General features: G+C 39.1%; 1 protein-coding gene across 1 annotated transcript; it reads left to right on the top strand.

Moving 5' to 3' along the window:
* Window positions 1-13,933: 13,933 nt before the first annotated feature.
* Window positions 13,934-21,001, top strand: LOC145641816 (VAMP-like protein YKT61). The gene is made up of 6 exons (XM_081692785.1): window positions 13,934-14,221; window positions 16,454-16,551; window positions 18,182-18,286; window positions 18,397-18,462; window positions 19,191-19,277; window positions 20,639-21,001. Exons 1-6 carry the CDS (start codon window positions 14,029-14,031, stop codon window positions 20,687-20,689), a joined length of 600 nt encoding a protein of 199 aa, XP_081548911.1. The 5' UTR covers window positions 13,934-14,028; the 3' UTR covers window positions 20,690-21,001.
* Window positions 21,002-21,488: the final 487 nt, after the last annotated feature.

Genomic DNA, 21,488 nt, shown 5'->3' with positions numbered 1-21,488 from the left:
GCGGTGGTTGGTGCTTGCTGTTGTTGTTGGCGACTGGAAGTGAGGGGTTATTGGTGAAGGGTGAGCGCTGGTTGTGTGTGGTGTTTGGTTGAGGTCGTGTGAAGTGGTGAGAGCAGGGGTAGTGGTGGCTGTGATTGGAGGAGCTGAGAAGTGCGTGGCTGGTTTGGGCTGTGGTGGTGTAGCAGGGAGCAGGGGAACTGGTGTGGTGGAGGTTAAGAAGGTGGGTGATGGATAAGAGGTGGGCAGCAGCCATCAAAGTAAAGAATTGCACACTTTCACTCGTCCCCGAACTCCGAACTCCAAACTCACTTGACATGAAACCCGGGACCCTAAACACAAAACCGAGGAGAAATCAAGACAAATAAAAAATGAAATAAATAAATTAGGAATAGAATAAAGTAAAATAGAAAAAGAGAAATAACACTAAACTAATAAAAATTAAATAAAACTATACAAGTAAATAAAATCAAATAAATAACAAAATAAACTTAAAACTTATAAAAACTAAACAAAAACTATACAAGCAAAGAAAGTAAAATAAAATACGAAAATAGACTAAAACTAATAAAATAAAGAAACTAAACCAAAACACTCCAAAATTACCAAAATAAACTAGAAACTTTATTAAAGAGAAAACAAGAGAAAGAAAGGAAAAATAAGATAAAAATAAACGCGAAAATGACTCTAAAAATACTTCCTAAGAGTGACATAAATGTCACTCATCAGGTTGACTAACTTCCTTACTAGTGATCTCCCTAGTCCTATCAACTTGATCACCTTTTCCGACAAGGATTTACCTCCAGAAGGTGACAAGCATTATAAGGCACTAAACCTCACAGTAGTTTGCAAGAGGATAAATGTCCCTATAGTTGTTTTAATGAATACTACAAGAAGGGGGGGTTGAATTGTAGTATGAGAATTTATCCAAACTTTTTGCGGAATTAAAATTAAGTTAGCTAAAGGAACTGAGAGATTATCTAAAGGAACTAAAGAATGCAAGAGAGATTTTACGTGGAAAACTCCTTGGCCCTAACAAGGAGAAAAACCACGACCACTTGGGATTTTGGGAAAAGAATCTTCACTATAATAGGGCAAATGATCCTATTACAAGCTAAAGACTCAAACTCAAGTTCCTCAACGAACTTGAGACCCTGAGGAACAAGTCACCCAACTTGTTACTCTTCTCTTCTCTTTCTCTCTTCTCACTTCTCTGTTCTCTCTTCTCTTTCTCTTCTCTTTCTCTTCTCTTTCTCTTCTCTCTCTCTCTTCTCTTTCTCATACACAAATGTTCACTCGAACTTCCCCATTCCCCAATTACAACTCGAAAGAAAAACAAACTCTAGTATAAGGACATTAAGAACACTCTAATGAACTTGTGTGGAATTTGACTCTTAACTCGTTTAAAGCTTGAAAACTTATGTGATCAAGGGTAAGTTTTTCCATCTGAAATCAACAGCTATTTATAGACCAAAATTCGTTTAAGAAAAACTTCTTTGTGCAGCAAATCCACAACGCCACTACTCCAACCCACTAAGAAGATCATGTTCCTAAAATTAAGGAAACATGAACTCCTTAATGTGCACGACCATGACTTGAAGAAAATCATGGAGGAGTAGGCCGCAAGTTTTTAGAAAACGTGGGAGATTTTATTTGCAAAAGATATTTTTAGAAAATCAGAAATAAAATCTTTTTGGTTAAGAAAAAGATAATCGTTAAAAGAATTAACCACTTACCTAAAAACTAGCATGCACAATTTTATCTCTTTAGACCAATTCCACACAGATTTTTCGAGTGCCATTTAATATCTTATACTTACATAAATCCTAAAATATAAAAATATATTTAGTCTTCATGTTCTCTGATGAAGCTTCTACTCCGAGGCTTCTGTTCCTTGGGAGGAACTTCTCTTCTCTGATGAGGCTTCTTCTCTGAAGCTTATGTTCCCTGAGGGAACCTTCTCTTCTCCAGTCTTCATTTCTGAAGCGCCAGTTCCTGTGAGGGAACTCTTCTATATGGCTAGCTCTGCTTCTGGCCTTCTTGTTCCTCATGGTATTTTTACAAGACACTTAATTCTCCTGGTCTTTATAACTGAGTACACACTTAAACAATCAAGCACTTATTAGTTTGTAAGTAAGTGAGGTTGTGTCATCATCAAAATCATTAAGTCCAACACAAAGAAAATTGACGCCTGCTCCGATTCTCAACTAGTCGTACTCCAGGTCAATAGAGCGTATGACGCCACTCATCCGGCCATGATAAAATATTTGCAGGCGGTCAAAAGTGAAGTTGGGACACTTGAGGAGTTCCATCTAACTCAGGTGCCCAGATCTTCAAACAATCAGGCGGATGCTCTGTCGAAACTAGCATCATTCGCCTCCTGTGAAACACCTCGGTTGGTTTTCTGGGAGGTCATGGAATATAGAAGTATATCTAATGAAGACCCCATTGGAATTCTCGACCGAAGCTCTACCTGGATGGACAGCATCCGGGCTTATCTTGCAGACGGCACGCTCCCTGATTCACCCCAGGAGGCGGCTGTTCTGAAGAAGAAAGCGGAAAACTTCGAGCTGAGACAAGGAGAACTCTTCAAAACTGGTTTCTTGAAACCCCTGTTGAAGTGTGTTACCCTAGAAAAGGGTAAAGAGGTCCTCGAAGATTTGCATGCGGGTTTCTGCGCCTCCCATATAGGCGGCAGGTCTTTAGCTGCCAAGGCCAAGTGGCTCTATTTCTGGCCTACTCTGGAGTCGGATGCCATGGAAACGGTCAAAAAATGTGACAAGTGCCAAAAGTTTGGCAAGCTCATCCATCGTCCGGCCACAGACCTGACGGCCATCCACGGCCCAATACCCTTTTCCAAATGGGGCATGGACATACTTGGGCCTTACACAGTAGCATCAGACGGCAAGCGCTACATATTGGTAGCTGTGGATTACTTTACCAAGTGGGTAGAGGCGGAGGCGGTCAAAAACATCAAGACAAAAGATGTCATTTCCTTCATCTGGAGGAATATTATCACTCGTTTCGGGGTGCCCATGTCTATGGTTTTTGACAATGGTCCTCAATTTGAGACGCCTCAACTCAAGACTTGGCTGGGAGACCAAGGGGTCTCAAGCTTTTTTGCATCAGTCGGCCGGCCTCAAGCAAACGGCCAGGTCGAAGCCTTCAACAAGCTAATCTCAGACGGGATTAAAAAGAAAATTGAACGGGCTAGTGGCCTTTGAGCGGATGAATTACTACACGTCCTCTGGTCCATCAAAACGACTACTAAAGGGGCGACTGGAGAAACCCCTTTCCTTATGGTGTATGGAGCAGAAGATGTCCTGTTCATTGAACACTATGAGCCGACTCTTCGAGTCATGTTGTATGACGAAGAAGTAAACTGGGAGGCCATGCGGCTGGCATTGGACTCACTTCCAGAACGCAGGGGCAATGCTGCCTTGCGCCATGAGATTTACCGTCTGAGAATGACGCGGGCTTACAACAAAAGAGTACACAAGCGTCCTCTCAAAGTGGGGGACTTTGTGCTACGGAAAATGGAGGCAGTCGGTAGGGCGAATGAGCAGGGAAAGCTAACCCCAAATTGGGAAGGCCCCTACCGAATATATGAGGAAGTAAGAGACGGCACCTATCGCCTGGAAGAACCAGACGATAGGCAGCTGCCTAGAACTTGGAATATAGATAACTTGAAAAAGTACTATTTCTAAGTACGAATGTAAATACCTCAAATTTTGTCAGTTCAAATTTTGTTAATGAGAATATGCCTTCATTTCCCAACTTGTCTTTTTTATTAGCGTCGCCTCTACAAAATACAGACGGCCAATGTATTTGAAAAGCGTTTATCCCAACAGCAGACGCCCTAATCTATCTGAAGGAGCCGACTGATTTAAAGCAGTCGTTCCTACGAAATTCTTTAAGTTTATGCCAGCACTTAACGAATATTTGCTTAATTCTTTAAAAAGGCCTAAGGTCAAATAAAATCATTTTGAGGCCAATGGTCGGATATTAATAAACAAATAGAGGCCGAACAGTCACAGTCTGCTCCAACATGAGTATGACCGTCTGCTCCAACATGAGTCAGATAACCGGCGACGTCCATTCGGGCGAATTTGTCAAGGAGAAGCATCTCCCATTTGGGTGGCACATTGCTCTACGAATACATCAAGCGTCCCTATAACTAGTTCCTATGCTTAGCATATTTATGTTTCAATCAACCTTAGGTATCTTGGAGCGTGCACTCCCTTACTATTTAGAAAGATTTGCATTCATTTGTGCTTGTACATTTTAAAAAGTCCTTTTCATGAACATGTGTTTGCTCTTCTTTTCTTTTGATTTCCTTCTTTATGCTTTGTCTTGTTTGTATTATTATGAGAGTTATGGGTTAATCTCTTAGGAAACCTTTACGAGAGCATCACTCGTCCTCTAGGGCGATCTAGGGGTTTAAATTGCTTGTCTTTAGTTGCTAAAATTGACCGGGATTCCTACGAAAGTGAGTTAGTGTATATTCTCATCCTCTATCTTTCTTGTTTCTTTATTTTCTTGAATAAATTCAGCATTTTACCCTTGGGTTGGATTTTATTTTGCTCGAGGACGAGCAAAATTTTAGCTTGGGGGAATTTGATCCGTGCCATTTATGGCACCTTTAGGCTATGTTTTCTTTATATTTCTATGCTCGTTTTTAGTCGTTTATGTCGTGCTTTTAGGGAATAATGCTTGACTTGCGTGATTGTGTGTTAGTTTAGAGAAATGCGTGTTTTTAGTGGTTTTCTTATTATTTCATTCTTTTAAAGTACACCCAAAATGGTTCATCCTCTAATTGAGGAAATGAGGTATTTTCCATTTTATACAAAACAAACAAAAATCAAATAAAAGAAAAGTATACACAAAGACCTAGACTCAAGCAATCAAAAACACTCAAAGATAGACACCGTTCCCCGGGTCACGGCGCCATTTTGACGAGGGGAAAACTAGGTCTTTATCTAATCTTCCCTCGGTCAAACTAAATTTATAAACACTTAACAAACCTAAATACGAGTATAGAGGCAAGTCAAGGGTCGAACCCAAAGGAACGGTAATGTTCAAGCACTTTCAATTATGCGCCTAAGCTAGGTCGAAATCAAAGGGTAAAGATAGAATACTAACAACTAACAAAACAAGTAACCAAAGAAATAAAACACTAGGAACGGGGATCAACAAGTAATCATGTCAATTGCAACAACTTGGGAAGAGCATGCCAATCAAAGGTTGTGAGGACTAATGATAAGAGCAATTAATAGGAATCAAAGAGATATCTCCTAATTGTTAAGCTAAGGTTCACTATGAATAACAAACTAAGAGAATCACAATCAAAACCAATTGATAATTGCAATTCCTAAATCAATTGTTCATGTCATTAGCAATTACAATGCAATCTAGCATAATTCTCAAGGCCTAATTGAATTACACACATGCAAACCTTCACTAATCACTTTAATCTCAACAATCAATCAACACAATTCCCAAATTAATCACAATTAATCAATCATACAAGTTTCACCCTATTCCTAGCCAAACAACTATTCAAGAATCATCATCTATCAATTAACAACTATGGAAATTAAGAATCAACAAAATATTAAGAACAATTACACTAATCAAGCATCAAACATCAAAATTAAACCAAACAAACATGAAATTAAACAAAGCATTAAGGAGAGATAGAGTTAAGAATGCTCATTGATAATAGAGAAGATCTTAAACACAATTGTCACCCTTGTATCTTCAATCTCTCAATCACCATTGAAATCCTTCACTTTCTCTCTCTAAAACTACTCCTAATCTAGCCTAATCTAGAGAGAGAATCTCTCAACCTAAGAGAAAAAACTATTCTAAGACTAAGAATTATGTGAATGAATGATAATAAAAACCCCCAAAACAATCTATAAACAAATAGAATAAAGAAACTTAAAATCGTAAAAAGACCCAGAAGCCCGCGCCCTCGGAGAAATCAGCCGCGCCCGCGGAAACCCCGGAAGTCGTGCCCGCGGCCAAAGCCCGCGCACGCGGGGACCCTGCGGCCAGCCCGCGGAGAGTTACTGCCCAAAATGGCAGAAATGGGTTGCGGCAGATTTGCAGGGCCAACTTTGAAAGGATGTAACTCACGATCTAAGAATTGTATGAAGGCTTGCAACATATTATTGGAAAGCTCTTTAAGTCTAGTTTCCAACCCAACTTGAATCACCTCAATCCGATCTGTAGAACTCGAGATATGGCCGAAACAATGCACAAAGGTCCTTTTTGATACTTTGTAAGCCTTCATTTTCCTTTGTTTCTTGGATTGGCTTGACTTGCGTGCTTGGCTTCCCTAACTTGGCTCCGTTAAATTCCTTGAATGCACTTGAGCTCCCTCCTTGATGATTAAATCCCGGGAAGCTCGACACACCTACAAAACAAGTCAAACAAACGGAGAAGCGAGGGAAAAAGCCGAGAAATGAATAAAATGATAAGAAAACCACTAAAAGCACGCATTTCTCTAAACTAACACACAAACACGCAAATCAAGCATTATTCCCTAAAAACACGACATAAAAGACTAAAAACGAGCATAGAAATATAAAGAAAACATAGCCTAAAGGTGCCATAAATGGCAGGGATCACCCTACCGAATGTTAAGGCAGCATTCGCAGTCGTTTGATTTAATCGAAAGTGAAATCTAAAAGGCCAGAATTTTCTAACTGTTCTAGCACAGTCGGAAAAGGGTCATTGTTTCATAAGTAGAGGCTATTGAGGCATTAAGCTGGATGTGCCTTTTTTTTTGCTCTGGGCAAGACAGGCGGAAAATTTTTGCTAATCTACAAGTTAAGTTAACTTATGAGGCCTTTGGCCAGATACGTCTGTCTCAGCTCAAACGCAGGACAGCCGAACTATTACTTACGAAGAAAACAAGCTAAAATACTTAGAAGATTAAGAAAGAGACATGTGGGTTGGATGCGCATGTTCTTTGCTCTTGGGGCAAGACATACGGATTACTCTTCTGACCTGTGGGTCGGATGCGCCTGTTCTTTGCTTTTGGGGCAAGACAGGCGGATTATTCTTCTTAAGAAAAATTAAGCTAAGTTAAAACTTAGCATCTTATCTCGACGAGGCCTATGGCTGGATGCGCCTGTTTTTAGCTCTTGGGGCAAAACAGGCAGAGGCTATCTTTTTAGCAAATTTGCTAAGTCAAGAATTTTGTATTTCGTTTGTGCCAATGGCCGAATGAAAACAATTATTCATTAGCTCCGGATGGCCGTCTGTCGCGTGGTTTGGGGCAATCACTATAGTGATTGATTGACTTAGAAACCATGCATACTCTTCCAAGTATCAATAATTTCTAAGTCAATTAATCCAATCAACCGAAACCACTCGACATCCGTCCAGGGGCAAGAACATTCGCATGGTATACAGTTTATAATACTTAGCCAAAAAACATGCAATGAAAAAATTTTAAAGGACAACAATATGAATCAACTTCAGCCAAACGGCCGAAAGTCCTTGAATTAAAAAGCCCAATCGCCATCAGACGACTGGGTAAGATTGTTTGCTGGCAAAGCCAGAGAAATTGTTAATTTACCCGACCCCTCGGTTGATAAAGATACACAAATACTCGGCACGCAGGCCGGAAGATGAGATAAATGGCCATTCGGCCGCATAAAGAACTTATAAAAAGCTTAAGGGGCAGGGGAGTTATCAACATTGGCAGCCGCATCATCACCCACCGGCTGCTCCGCATTGTTATCATCCTCCTCGTCCCCGGAAGAGCCTGATGAGGAGCCGGCCTCTTTGCCCTCAGCGTCAGCCTTGTTCGCATCCTCTTGAGCTTGGCGAAGAAGTTCAGCATTGAAATCCTCGTTAGCTTGATCAAACTTGGATTTCCAGGTGCTATAGTCAGCACCCGGCTGTACCGCCTCCCATGCCGTCCGCATGATGGCCTCATAGTCCTCCATCATTTGTTTGACAAGGGCCTCCTTCTCCTCCTCAGCTCGGGACTTGAACTTGGACTTTTCCTGGATTGGCCTCCTTAGCCCCTGGATGCGCAGCATAGCCTGAAGATGAGAAAACAGCCGAATGGTCAAGACTAGTCGGATATGTGCTTAAACAATAAGAAAATTAAGCTAACTCTTTACCTCACACAGGTTCCCCAAGATGGCATCCAAGTTAAGGGTGCCGACTCCTCTCACGGACGCCTTGTCCTCTGGATCAAGCGCCCTCAGCATCTCCTTGGCCATCTGGACGACGGTCGGCCTTTGCACAGGAGCTGCAAAATTAAAGTTAGTCAAGGAAGTTCTAAGAAACTATCTTGATGTAGAAATTCAATGAAGACGCGGTTTATACCGTCCGGCTGAACCTCCTCCTCCTTCCCGTGACGCCTCTTATCTCCTGCTGAGCCGAAATCAGTATTGGTTTTCTTAAAGCCACCCTTCGATGCCTGAGTAGCATCCGGTTTGCTGACCTCCCTGTCAGCTTCGAGAGTAGAGTCGTCCCCTTTCTTGGGCTTGTGAGCAATGTGCTTCCGGTTCTTGCCGGATGCACTCACATCACCAGCCCCAGTCTTTTGGATTTTGGGTTGGGATTGCTTGGAGGGAGAGGGCCTGGTGGAGCCACTCTGCATTAGCAAAAAAAAAAGGCGTCAGAAAAACAGGCGGGCAAAATTAACCATTGTTGAAAAATATGCCAAGTGTTATAAACAGCTACCTTGGGAGTCCCGACTGTTTTCTGCTCGTCACTCGCTCGATTAAGGACGTTTGAGCGATATTTTGCTGCAGAGACAGCATCCGGCTTCCTTGTTGCCGAGACCTTTTCCATAGCTTTGTCTGCACCAAAAGCAAGAGTTAGACTTTATAAACAAACATTGAAAAGCAATTTAAAGGTTACATAAAATCAGAAGGCCGACTACCTTTCGGCATCTCAGAGCTTAGCCCACAAGCGGCCAAGAACACCCCATCTTCTAGCCACTTGTAAAGGGGAATGTAGCTCTGGGGGACGACTATTTTCTCCCCCTGCTCATTTGTCCGAACGGACACTTTGAACAAAACCCGATCAAAAATTTCCTCCTAGGCCTGCCTAGAGAGAGGGGGCAAGGCACTCTTACCAGCCAGGAGGGGCGGATCCTTGTTCCACCTATTGTATTTCTGATTCAGTCGGCTATCAGAGGAATGGACTATGTAGAACTTTGTTCTCCAGTCCTTCCACTTGTTCTCCTTGTCGACTGCCATCATGTACCCCTTGCAGGTGGATAAGGTGTACCAGCCTTCGCCGCCCTTAGCAGGCGCTCAGCTGAGATAATTCATGTGGGCGAATGCCTCAAAGCTGGGATCCACCTCTAGCATTTCACATGTGGCAATGTACCCGATGATATTAATCCATGAATTCGGGACAAGTTGCCAGATACCCAGTTGGTATCCGTCCAGTATTCTCTCCACGGCCGGATGAAGAGGGAAGCGTAGACCAGCCTGGAGGACCGCCTCGTAGAAGCCGAATGCTTGTTCCTTATAACTGGCCAAGGTCGGCCAGGTTATTGTATCATCCTTGTTGGGAACGGATAAGGAAAAGCCATGACCCATTACGGTCTTACGCTTGAAATTGGCAAGACCGGATGTCATATAAGTCCGCTTACTTTTCGGGACATGGTGATAGTAGGGGGCGCGTTCCAAGCGCCTAGAAGCACTCGGCTCCGCCCAGCCTTCCCCCTTTTCCACTAACAAGGATTCCCTTGTAGTGCTTATCTTCGCTCGGGCCTCCTCTGAAGTAACGGAGGCATTTTCAGAAGATGACGAGGCCGAATCGTCATCAGAGCTCTCCCCAGAGCTAGGGGACTGCCGGCTGGGGCCAGCAGGGTCCTCCCCTAGACTTTCCTCCGACGCCTATTCCGAAGGCTCGGCCTGGTATTAACTGTCGGCTTCCCGCAGTATAGTATCACTGGGGGTGCCGCTTGAAGAAGGGGAAGAGTAATAGGTTGGAGTTTGGGGAAGGTCGGAGGAAGGGTTTGGGGGGTGCTCAGAAAGTTCACTAGCAGGCACCCTAATGGAGCCATCAGAGTTGACAGTCTCACTGTCCGAATGGTAAAAGGAACCATCCGCTCTATATCTCCTCGTTGTCTGCTTTGTTCTGGCCATCGTGTCCTGCAGATGCACAGACGCTGTCGGATTTGGAGATGTACTTAAAGGAAATTTCTCGAACGAGCATTCGGCACTCCTAGTTCTAGATTCAGCCGTCCCCGGTGACCGGCTGATCGCTAACCTAGGTCGTGCCGTGTGCGTTTGGGAAACCATTTGATAAAGAAAAAATGCAAGAAAGAATAAGTAAAAGAAGAGAGCAGGCGGTTACCTTAGAAGAAGGTATTACGAGACGCATGGTTTGCTGAAACAGACGGACAGAAAGTCGAGCGTCGGATGCTTGACAAGATTAGGTCTTTGAGAGTCTTTGAAAGTCAAAAGTCCAGAGATTCTCCAAGATTCGCAAAGGTGTGAAAACAAAAGGGGAGTCAAACCCTCCTATTTATAGAAAGAGTAAACCCTAATTTTTCCCCCTAAAATGTAATTTGAAAATCCGGCCAGTTGGATGATGACACCTGTCACAAGTGTCATGTGCAATGCACGTGACCCCTGTGAGGGGCAAATGATTTGGGTATTTTTATACCCGGCCAGGTGGCCCAATCGGAAGCCGCCACGTGTCATTAGAAGGGGTGCCATCTGGACCTTTGAGATGGTGACACGTGGTAGGCAGACATTCCCCCGTTCTGAGATGATTGATGATCCAGCATGGACCATTAAGAGGGCGACACGTGTCACCCTAAGAGATGCCCAAAAGCCTTTTGGGCTCAGTGACACGCGTCACTCAAGCATTGCTTATGGAATGGCGGCCTTCAAGGGCCCAAACCTTGAGGCGCCGTTTTACGGCGTGACCTAATTCCTAGGTCACCAGATCCTAGGGAGGGCACACTTTTCAAAAATACCCTATAATTAGGGACAGTTCCTACATTTATGACAGGAATACACGCAATACGAGACAACACGTCACTTTCACATTTATTACAGAGCTGTCGTTTTCAAGAAACAGACATCACCTTACCTGAGCTTGGAATCCGAGAAGATAACTTTATTTCCGCACGTTTTACTCCGAATACTTACTAACTTCATCTTTGGAGGTGGACCACCGACCATCCGGCGGTCCATTTGCTTTTCAGGTACAGGCGCCCTTTGTTGAATCCAGTCTCAGTGTTGTAACTCTCCCAAGGGACAAAAACCCCCGAAATAATAATCAATCCTAATCGCATTAAGAATGATAAATCAATAATAGGCCCTCCTCTAGATCATTGGGCCGCATATAAATATCAAACCGGGCCCAGTTTAGTAATTTGGCCATAACTTCCTCATTATTTATCGGAATTGGGCTTATAATATAACGTTGGAAAGCTCTTTTCAAAAACGGAGAGAAAGAAAAGAATTAAAAACTAACCGCAACACTAGACTTTCCACACTTTCATTTCATTCGATTATGTTCGACGTGAAAGGTACTCATCACTGGGTTTGGTTTTGGGGAGACACAAATGGGTGTCTACAATAATACAAACCAGTGGAGAATGTAGGTATTTTTTCCATAGTAAGTTTATTACCTTGTGTTACACTCGTGATTTAAAGGAATTCATTATTTCCTTCACTAATTGTCTTAATATGGTATCCATTTTGTCGAATATCTTTAAAACTTAGTAAATTTTTTTGAGACTTAGGGGAGTATAATGCATCAATAATTTCCAATTTTGTTCCCCTTGGAAATAAAACATTTGCTCTTGCGGAGCCTTCTATAATTTTTGTACAGCCTGATATAGTACTCACATTAATTTCTTTCATCATCAACTGCGAAAAATATTTCTTATTCTTAAGTATGGTGTGAGTAGTAGCACTATCAACTAGACATAAAATCTTCACCATTGGTTGATGATTGAGCTCCAAAGGAATTCATATTCTAATATAATTAAAGGAATTAAAATAAGATTCACAAAAACAAATGAAATAACTTAAAGTAATAAATGATAATAATGAAATATCCGAAAAACATAAAATTATCCAAAAACATAAAATTGTCCAAAACAAATGTCCCATAAAGCATAAAGTCATAGTACTGCAATAAATGCAAGCTAATTAATAGAGTTTTTTCGTCAATGGATCATAATTTATTCAATTATTTTCTTCAAGATTAGGCAAGAAATCAGCCGCTTCCAAGTGAGTTGTATCACCGTTATCAAAATCACCTTCGCCATCCTCGTACACCAAATTTGCATCCACTTTCTTTCCTTTTTGTTTGATTGATAGTTGATAAAGGTCTACTAGATGTTTTGGTGTGTGAAACACACGAGACCAATGGCCTTTTCCTCCACAACGATAGCATATATTTTCATTTTTATTTCCATCTTTGTTGTCCCACTTCTGGTGGGATTATGAGTTCCTAAAATGACCACCTCAACCACGACCATATCCACGTCCGCGGTCGCGACCACGGCCTCGACCACGACTGATGGCATGATCTCTAGCCTTTTGCTCTTTCCCACAATGGGATGTCGCATTCGCTTCAGGGAATGGAGTAGAGCCAATTGGGCGTGATTCATGATTTTTCATTAACGGTTCATTATTTTTCTTAGCCATAAGGAGAAAAGATATCAATTCAGAATATTTTTTAAAACCCTTTTCACGGTATTGTGTCTGCACGACAACATTGTTTGCATGAAAAGTAGAGTATGTTTTTTCTAACATTTCTGCATCCGTGATTTTCTCTCCACATAATTTCAATTGTGACGTAATTCTAAACATGGCTGAGTTGTATTCACTCACAGACTTAAAGTCTTGTAATCTTAAATGTAACAAATCATAACGAGCTTTTGGTAATATCACAGTTTTCTGGTGGTCATACCTTTCCTTACTTTAGATTACTCAAAAGAACTTGTGGGTCTTTAACAGTCAAGTACTCAGTCTTAAGGCCTTCATGAAGGTGATGGCGAAGGAATATCATAGCTTTAGCCTTATCTTGGCTTGTTGCAGTGTTGTTTTCTTTAATAGTATCACCAAGTCCCTTTGCATTTAAATGTATTTCAACATCTAACACCCAAGACAGATAGTTGTTTCCACTAATATCAAGAGCAACAAATTCGAGTTTTGCAAGGTTTGACATGATTCACTTTTAAGATTTTTAACAACTGATTGTCGTATAGGGTTAAACCTTTGTTCTTTTTGTTTTTATTATTATTTTTTATTTTAGCTAGAGCCGGTGCCAATAACGTGTTAAATATGGAAGAGAAAATATAAAGAGATTAAGGAAAATTGTTACTCCCTCCGTTTTAAATACTTGCTCCACTTTCCATTTGCGGCCGTTTTTAAATACTTGCTCCATTTCCTTATTTGGAAAGCTTTTACAATATTTAATTTATTTCTTTCACCTAGTGGACTCAATATATATTCTCTCTCTTCCAATTCTCTCAACTACTTTTACTTTCTATAATCTTTTATTCTTCTACCAACCCCACTACCTCCATATTTTATTACTTTCTCCAATTTCTCCTAAAACTCCGCGCATGGAGAAATGAAGCAAGTACTTAAAAACGGAGGGAGTACGTTGTTATTTCTTATTCCATGTAATACGACTGTACGAAATATATATACATGTACCTAGGGTTCCATTATTGGATAAGACCAAATATCCAACTTTAGAGTATTTTAGATAGTACATAGGATAATAGTCATCCACATTTAGATATTTCATAACACTTTGAGTTTTTTTTTACAATAAATCTTTTAAAAGTTCTTTTTTTTTTTCTTCGCAAAATGGTGCATTGGATTTTTTTTTCGTCAAATAAAAAAAAAGTTTTTTTTTTTTTATTATTATTTTTTATTTTTTTATTTTCCAAAAAAAAATTATTCGTGTCTTTTGATATTGCAAACGCTAATAAGAATCATCCGAGTTTCGTAGAGAGAGAAAACTGGAAACCGACGATCTCTAGAGAGAGAAAACCAAGAATTGAGGATGAAGATCACGGCAATTGTGGTTCTGAAATGCGGGTCTAGCGAAGAAAACCCGATAATCTTAGCAAATGCATCTGATGTCAGTACATTCGGATTCTTCCAGAGATCCAGCGTTCGTGAATTCATCGTCTTCGTCTCTCGTACCGTTGCCAAACGCACCCTTCCTGGCCAACGTCAATCTGTTCAACATGAAGGTTTCTTTTTGTTCTTTTATTGATGATAATTGTTTCCAATTTTAGTTTCGAAATCCAGTTTTTTTAATTGATTTTGTAATAATTGATCTTGTTGATTCTCTGTTTTTGTGAGCAATTATGGATAGTTGAGCTTGGTGGGTTTAGGATTATTCGATTTTGGGTTGATTGAAATGTTTGTGCCTTGATTTAATGGATTTGGAATTGAATTTCAACGATTAGTACAGCAAAGTTGTTTGATCATTAGTTTTTTTAGGATCAGCTCAATGTTCAAATAATATGCTTAAAATTAAATTGCTCATTGAAATTTTCGGTGAGTATTGCCGGTTAAGGACTGATGCTATGCTTCCGGCCATCGCTTCTGGGCATGAGATGCTTGAGTGTCTTGAATTGGGGCCTGATTTTTGTGATAGAAACAGCAGCGATGCGATCCGGGCAGTTGCCATTTGCTGCCCGAGGTTGAGGAGGCTCAGGTTATCTGGGGTAAGAGAAATTGACTCTGACTCTATCAACGCCCTTGCTAAAAATTGTGTCAATTTGTGTGATATTGGGTTTATGGATTGAAAGTTGATGAATCTGCTTTCGGTAATATGGGTCACTTAGATTTTTATCTGTTGCTGGGACATTAATTTGAACTGGGGTTTGAAGTCTCATTTGGAGTAAGTTGCCTAATTTAGTTGGGTTGGATGTTTGATATTATTCCTACCGCGGTTTCGAGGATGATGTTGTCTTGTCAGAGTTTGAAGGTGCTGTGCACTTAATTGTACAAATGTTGAGGAAGATGCTAACTTTGTCACAAGCAGTCATGGGAGTAAAGGTAAGTTGTTGTTGTCCCTGCTCAGTGATATATTCAAAGAAGTAGGTTCGTTATTCGTCGATGATTCAATGAAAGGGTGGAATTTGTTTTTGGATTGGAGGGATGCTGAGAGTAAAGATCAGAAATTGGATGACATTATGAATTGGCTCAAATGGGTTCCTCCTGGTTTGGATAACTTTTGGGTCAGTCATGGTGCTACATTGCTGCTCAGTTTGATGCAGAGTTCACAGGAGGATATTCAGGAAAGGGAAGCTACTGGGCTTGCTACAAGTGTGGTTATTGATGATGAAAAACTAGCATTGATGGACAAAGAGCAGAAGCAGTTATGCAGGGTGGGGGTGTGCAACTTTACAGTGCTGTGTTTCAAAGACTATTTCATCGCCATCAGAAAGATGGTATAGGAGAAAGGTGACCAGAAAGAACGTCAAGCGAGTGGTGATATTCTCTCAATACTTCAGGGTCATCAACCCTTGGGCTCGATACCGCTTCACTTATTGGATGTTGACCTCTAAGTTACACCTTTTAAATGTACCATAATTTGTGTTTGTTGCTTTGGTTGATTAGTGTTCTAGCTAAAGAGTAATTTGATTGATGAAATATGTTGATTGATTGAAAATTCATACAGAGCTTACCTTGTTTCAGCTATAATAGGAATGTCAAATACTACGTATATGTATAATTATGATCAGGATTGCTATTAGGGTTTGATATCACTATGCTTATGAATTCAGCGGTTGGCAGTTGCCCTATGAATGAGTCCTACAAGTGTCGTTACTTGAGTCTGCTGTTTTGGTTGAGTGATTTAGCTAAAAAGAAAGTGTTATTGAAGGATAATGCTAATAGTTGAACATTCACATCTTTTTCTTGTTTAGCTTTAGGGCATGCTTGTATTGAGGGAAATGTATTACTAGGGTAATAAAAGTCAAATTAAGCAAAATGAAAGTAAATAGGGAAGGAGGAGATAGTAATGGTGTTCTTGTAAGAAAATTTATTTTGTGATGGTGGGGTATGCTCATTTTGGGGGTGATAGTTACACACCCTAGGGGAAGGGTGTGTAACTATCACCCTCATTATGAAGGTAATAATAATAATTCCTCCATCTCTCACTTTTACTCATGAAATAACTACCTTATGTCATTTTTTTTTTTTGACAAGAACTACCTTGTGTCATTTGTAAACACCATACCCTCTACAACAACACCTCTATTTACTTATGTTTTTTCAAGTTTGACTTTTATTACCCCCTTAATATATTACCCCCAATTCAAGCATGCCCTTGATGGGATTGTCAGATTTATGTTCAACATTAGCTTTTATTTAATTTTTTCTTCTTTTGTGTGTGTGTGAGAGATTTACTTTTATTATTGGTTCTGAACCTCATTTGTTTTTTTTGTTTTTTTTTTCCTTCTTTTGATCAGAATACAAGGTGCATGCTTACAATAGAGGGGGCCTTTGTGCATTGGGTTTTATGGATGACCCCTACCCAGTCCGGAGTGCATTTTCATTGCTAACCCAGGTACTTTGGCCGGTTACATGTATAGTTATTTTCTGATGGCATAGACAATAAGCCTCTGCTGGTATCTCATGTGCTTATATATTCACACAAGTGCATAATGGTGCTAAATTTACAATTTGAACATAATTGTGTCTTTACTCAGCAAGTATTGTCTGTCAAATTGATCTAACAGTAGGTGACACAGGAACATGTGTAACATTGGGGTTAGCAACGTGGCTGTTGCCACATACCATGTCTTCATACCAACAATTGCTTTATATTAGGTGAAGATGAAATTAAACTGGAATTGTTATTTGAATGAGCTATTGATGAAATGAAAGGGTAAAACTTTGTGGACTTTTTTTGGCATTAAGATCCATTTTAATTGGGGGCCTTGTTGGTTTCTTGTTTGTTGAAATGAAGATGCCCATATAAGCTTGGTTGACATGACAATCAGGCATATACAATTAGTGATCTGCCCACTTTTCTAATACTTTCCCGATTGTCAGAAGAGGGATTGAGGGAGATTGGGGGGGGGGGGGGGGGGAGGGGGGAAGAGGGGCACAAATTAGTGTCATCGAATTGCATCTATTTTTGACATTTTATGAAGTAATTTACTAATCTGTAGATCAAAGGGTTCAAATGGTAAAAACTTGTATTTTATCTTTTATAGATAAAATTTAGAATGTAAGGCTTTGTTGAAATGTTTGGGTGTGTCTGTGTACAGTTACTTCACGTTTCCTGCTGTCCTCTCCTATGATTCCTAACCGCACTTGTCGGTCTTTATCTGCAACTGTGCTAGCTGGTAGTATCTTTATCTGCAACTGTGCTAGCTGGTAGTATCTTTATCTGCAACTGTGCTAGCTGGTAGTATCTCCTAACTCTCACACACACACACACACACACACACACACACAAACACACATCCCCACGCGTACATGCACACCCACACACACACACACACATGAGACTGTCTTCTAGATTATCTTACACTTTAATCTCTCTCTTTTTTTACTAGTTTCTTCTTTCCTCATTTGCTCTCTATTGTTTTTCCCATTTCATTGATAATGTTTATCCTTTCTTTACCTCCCAATCACTCTTATAAAATAGACTTAAGAATTCATGTTGTATGCTTTATTGTATTTGTAATTTTGAGTATCGTATCTCCAAGCCAGTTTACTAGTATTACATTGGGTATGGGTTTGCAATTCAGTTAGTGGTTCATGGAGGGTGGGGGTTCATTAGGTAACATTATATCCCCTTGAAATACTTATAATTTTGTTTTATATTTTACGAATCTTTTGGTGAGTTAAGACGACGTACGAACTAAGTTAAATACTTGTTCTTCATTGTAATGTAGCAATGCCCACATTAGTTTTCCCCCTTCTTGCAGATCTTGGAATACGGATCCTATGTTACTTATTGCCTATTTACAACAATCTAGTTTTAGTTTAAGATAATTTGACCTGCAAATTTTCAACTGTTATTGTTAGTGACACTATTATATTCTAATGCATGCTTTGCCCCCCCCCCACCCCCCCCCCCCCCCCCCCCCCCTCTCTTCTGTTTCTATTTTTGACAATTTGACAAAGTAACCGTAGCAATTGAACACTTCAATCCATGGATGGTTATTGATGTTAATGCTTTATAGGTGTTAGATGAATACCAAAAGGCATTTGGTGACTCATGGAAAGGAGTAACTTCTGATAGTACACAACCATGGCCTTATTTGAATGATGCTTTGGCCAAGTACCAGGTATTTCTGTGTTGGCATTTTCAATTAGACCATTATGTTGAGTGAGGTATTTTAAATGTATATGCTAATTTGAGACAGAATTGATCATGGTTTCTTTTACTAATCTACAGGACCCAGCTGAAGCTGATAAGCTACTGAAGATTCAAAGGGAGCTGGATGAAACTAAGATTATTCTTGTATGAAATTTGCGCTGTCATCTTAGTAACATAGCCTATTTTAATATGTCCTTTGCTTGCTAAAAATGTGATTTGACGGCTTGTATCTTACGTTCCATTTATTCTATTAACCTTATTATCTACTTGGCACCAACTCTTAAAAGTTTGCATTGCCTTGCTTCACATATACATACCTTTACAAGTACTTGTCAACTGAATTTATGCCATTTTTGTTTTGTTATATACATTTTTAGGTACAAAAGCTTTTCAGTCTCTGCCCACCTTCATTAATTAAAGCAGCAGCTTTTGGTTATGTAATATTAAATTTGAACCATTTGAGATTTTGAGTGTAGTTATCTGAAAAGATTTGGTAATCCTAAAAAGCTATGTCAATGCTAAGAGGGTTTATTTATTTATTTTATTTTATTTATTTTATTTTTATTTATTTATTTATTTATTTTTTTTTTTTTTTTTGTGACATGTATTACTTAAATATGTATATATATACTTGCAACTGTAATACTGCTCATCCGACAGTTCCTTTTTCTGCAATGTGATGATTGGGTAACCAAATAAGAAATATAGTGTGCTTCATGGTCATAATGCATAAAAGGTCATTGTTGGTAGGTTTAATGGCACTATTGCAGGGATGAGTCTGCTTAGGACTCTCTTTTATTTCTTTCAATTTGATTGCCTGATAATTTTAATTGTTTTTGTAATTAATTCATTTTTTTTTCAATTATCTGCAGCATAAGACAATTGATAGTGTCCTAGAGCGTGGTGAAAGGCTGGATAGCTTGGTAGAAAAGAGTTCAGATCTTAGTGCTGCATCACAGGTGTTTATTAGATCATTGCTCTTAACTTTTAGTTATTTTTAAGTTTGGTGTTTGCTTGTATGTATATATTTCTTGCAAGTGGTGTTTGCTCCTTGTGCTTCTGCCAGATATGCGTGTGTTTGAGAATTTGCTGCTCTTTATATTGTCCTACATTCTGCAAGATGTGGTTGACCTATCGCATAGGTGTCCCATTGCCAATCCACACTGTACCTTGGTGGCAATTTTATCGGAGAAAATAACTGTTATTTTTGTATAACCAACAAGCCTCAAAAACAAATTCCTTTGATTTTGTGATTTATCTTTTCACAGATGAACATAGGAAATTATTCAAGTAAGGTTAAATGTTTTGTCTTGTGTCAATGTGTAAGCTAAGGTTTTAACTCAATTACTCAAATTAAGATAACATAGGAAATAAGCTTTTTTTTTTTGGCATTGTACATTCCATCAGAGCTCTCATGATTTGTACCAAGATTTAGATATTTGGATGCAATAAAGATACCCACCTTGGTTCTCTCTTTTGAGATTTAACTGAAAACAAGATCTAAGACGAAAAGTCCAGAAAGGATCTGAAATAAACACTCTGAAAAACTATATATATTTTTTGACATCAGCTGAAAAACAATTATGAAGCATATAGGATTATGTACATAGAAAAGGAAAGATTGGGGTGGGGGGGGGGGGGGGGGGGGGGGTTTGGAGCCAAACAAAGGAAAACTAACTTGCAATTGCTGTTTTCCTTGCAAATATGTTCTTTTATGAAAACTAATTTTTCATTGAATATGTTTTACATCAAACCAAAAAAGGCCTAAACCATGCTAGATGTGTAATCATCTTCTTTTGGACTTTAGGATGGGAGAATGAAGAGTTGGAAATAAATAATTAAAGAATGAGAACAGGAGTTTAGGTTTGTGTTTTGAACAAGTATGAGTTAAGTTTTATCACAAACTTTGATATGTGGTTGGCCACATCGTGTGGTCAGCCACATTGCCACTTAAGGGATACTCGATCGGTCATGGGATACTCGGTCGTTCAAGGGTTACTTGGTTGGTCAGAGGTACTATATGGTTTGGCTAGCCACACACAAAATACGCTGCAATGTTAATGGCTTTAGGAATTTTATATGTTATCTTGTTTCGATGATAATTAGTTTGATTGTTTAAATTGAAATTGTGATATGCATGACAATCAAGAATTTATTTAGCTTGAAGCCTTTTTTTAAAAAATAAATAAATAAATAAATAAATTTGGGCATCAAAGTTGTGACGGTTTAGCTCAAGTGTTGGGAAAAATCTTCTTCTTTTATTAATTGCAACTACAATGCCATTATGACTTATGGTAACAAATTTTTGTTTTTGGCACAGATGTTCTACAAGCAAGCAAAGAAGACCAACTCATGCTGTACAATATTATGAGTTTTTATAGAGGGATTTTATGCAACTAATGCTGCTCTAGACAGTTCAACATACAAATGTGGAGACGATGAAGAATGGGGACTTTCATCTGTTCATACAAATCACCTATTATATTTTGTGGAATGGAATTAATGAAATATATTTTTGTAATTTCTCCCTTTTTTTCCTGGATTAAACTGTTGTAGTTTGTAACGTATAGTTGAACGGTGTTAGCTTGTGCATCTCCACATCCCAGATGGATTTATCTATGTTTGTTTGTAGAGAAGTTGTGATTTTAATATGTGATCTATTACTTATGTGCATTTCTTTATACGAGGATACATTCTTGCTTTTAAATTTATTATGTACAAGCATTCTTGCAAAGAAGTTACCCCTATCTCTTGTAGCCTTTTTTTTTTTTTTAATAGATGAAAAATTAGAAGCACTGCATTATTGGGAGTTGGGACAATGATGAGTGACATTTATGTCACTCTTAGGGCCTGTTCTGTTCCGTTGAAATTCAGTTCAGTTCAGTTCAGCTCGGCTCTTAATTTATGTCTAATGATATTGCTAATGATATAAAGCCAAATTTCATTCTTTTAAGATCTTATTACAACGACGACAACAACAAAAATAATAATAATAAATAGTATATAAAAATAATAATAATAATAATAATAATAATAATAATAATAATAATAATAATAATAATAATAATAACAATAATAACAATAATAATAATAATAACAATAATAATTGAAATAATAATAATAATACTAACAATAATAATCAATAAATAATAATAATCATCAATAAATAA

Source organism: Chenopodium album, chromosome 8, assembly GCF_948465745.1.
Source record: "Chenopodium album chromosome 8, dcCheAlbu1.1, whole genome shotgun sequence".
Lineage (NCBI taxonomy): Eukaryota > Viridiplantae > Streptophyta > Magnoliopsida > Caryophyllales > Amaranthaceae > Chenopodium > Chenopodium album.
Note: the sequence above shows the minus strand (reverse complement) of the source record. Positions and strands in the feature narration are given on the sequence as shown.

Coding starts and splice junctions, on each gene's coding strand:
- LOC145641816 (XM_081692785.1), top strand. CDS start 14,029: ATGAAGATCACGGCAATTGTGGTTCTGAAATGCGGGTCTAGCGAAGAA. Junction 16,552..18,181: donor CATTTTCATTGCTAACCCAG/GTACTTTGGCCG, acceptor AATGCTTTATAG/GTGTTAGATGAATACCAAAA. Junction 18,287..18,396: donor ATGCTTTGGCCAAGTACCAG/GTATTTCTGTGT, acceptor ACTAATCTACAG/GACCCAGCTGAAGCTGATAA.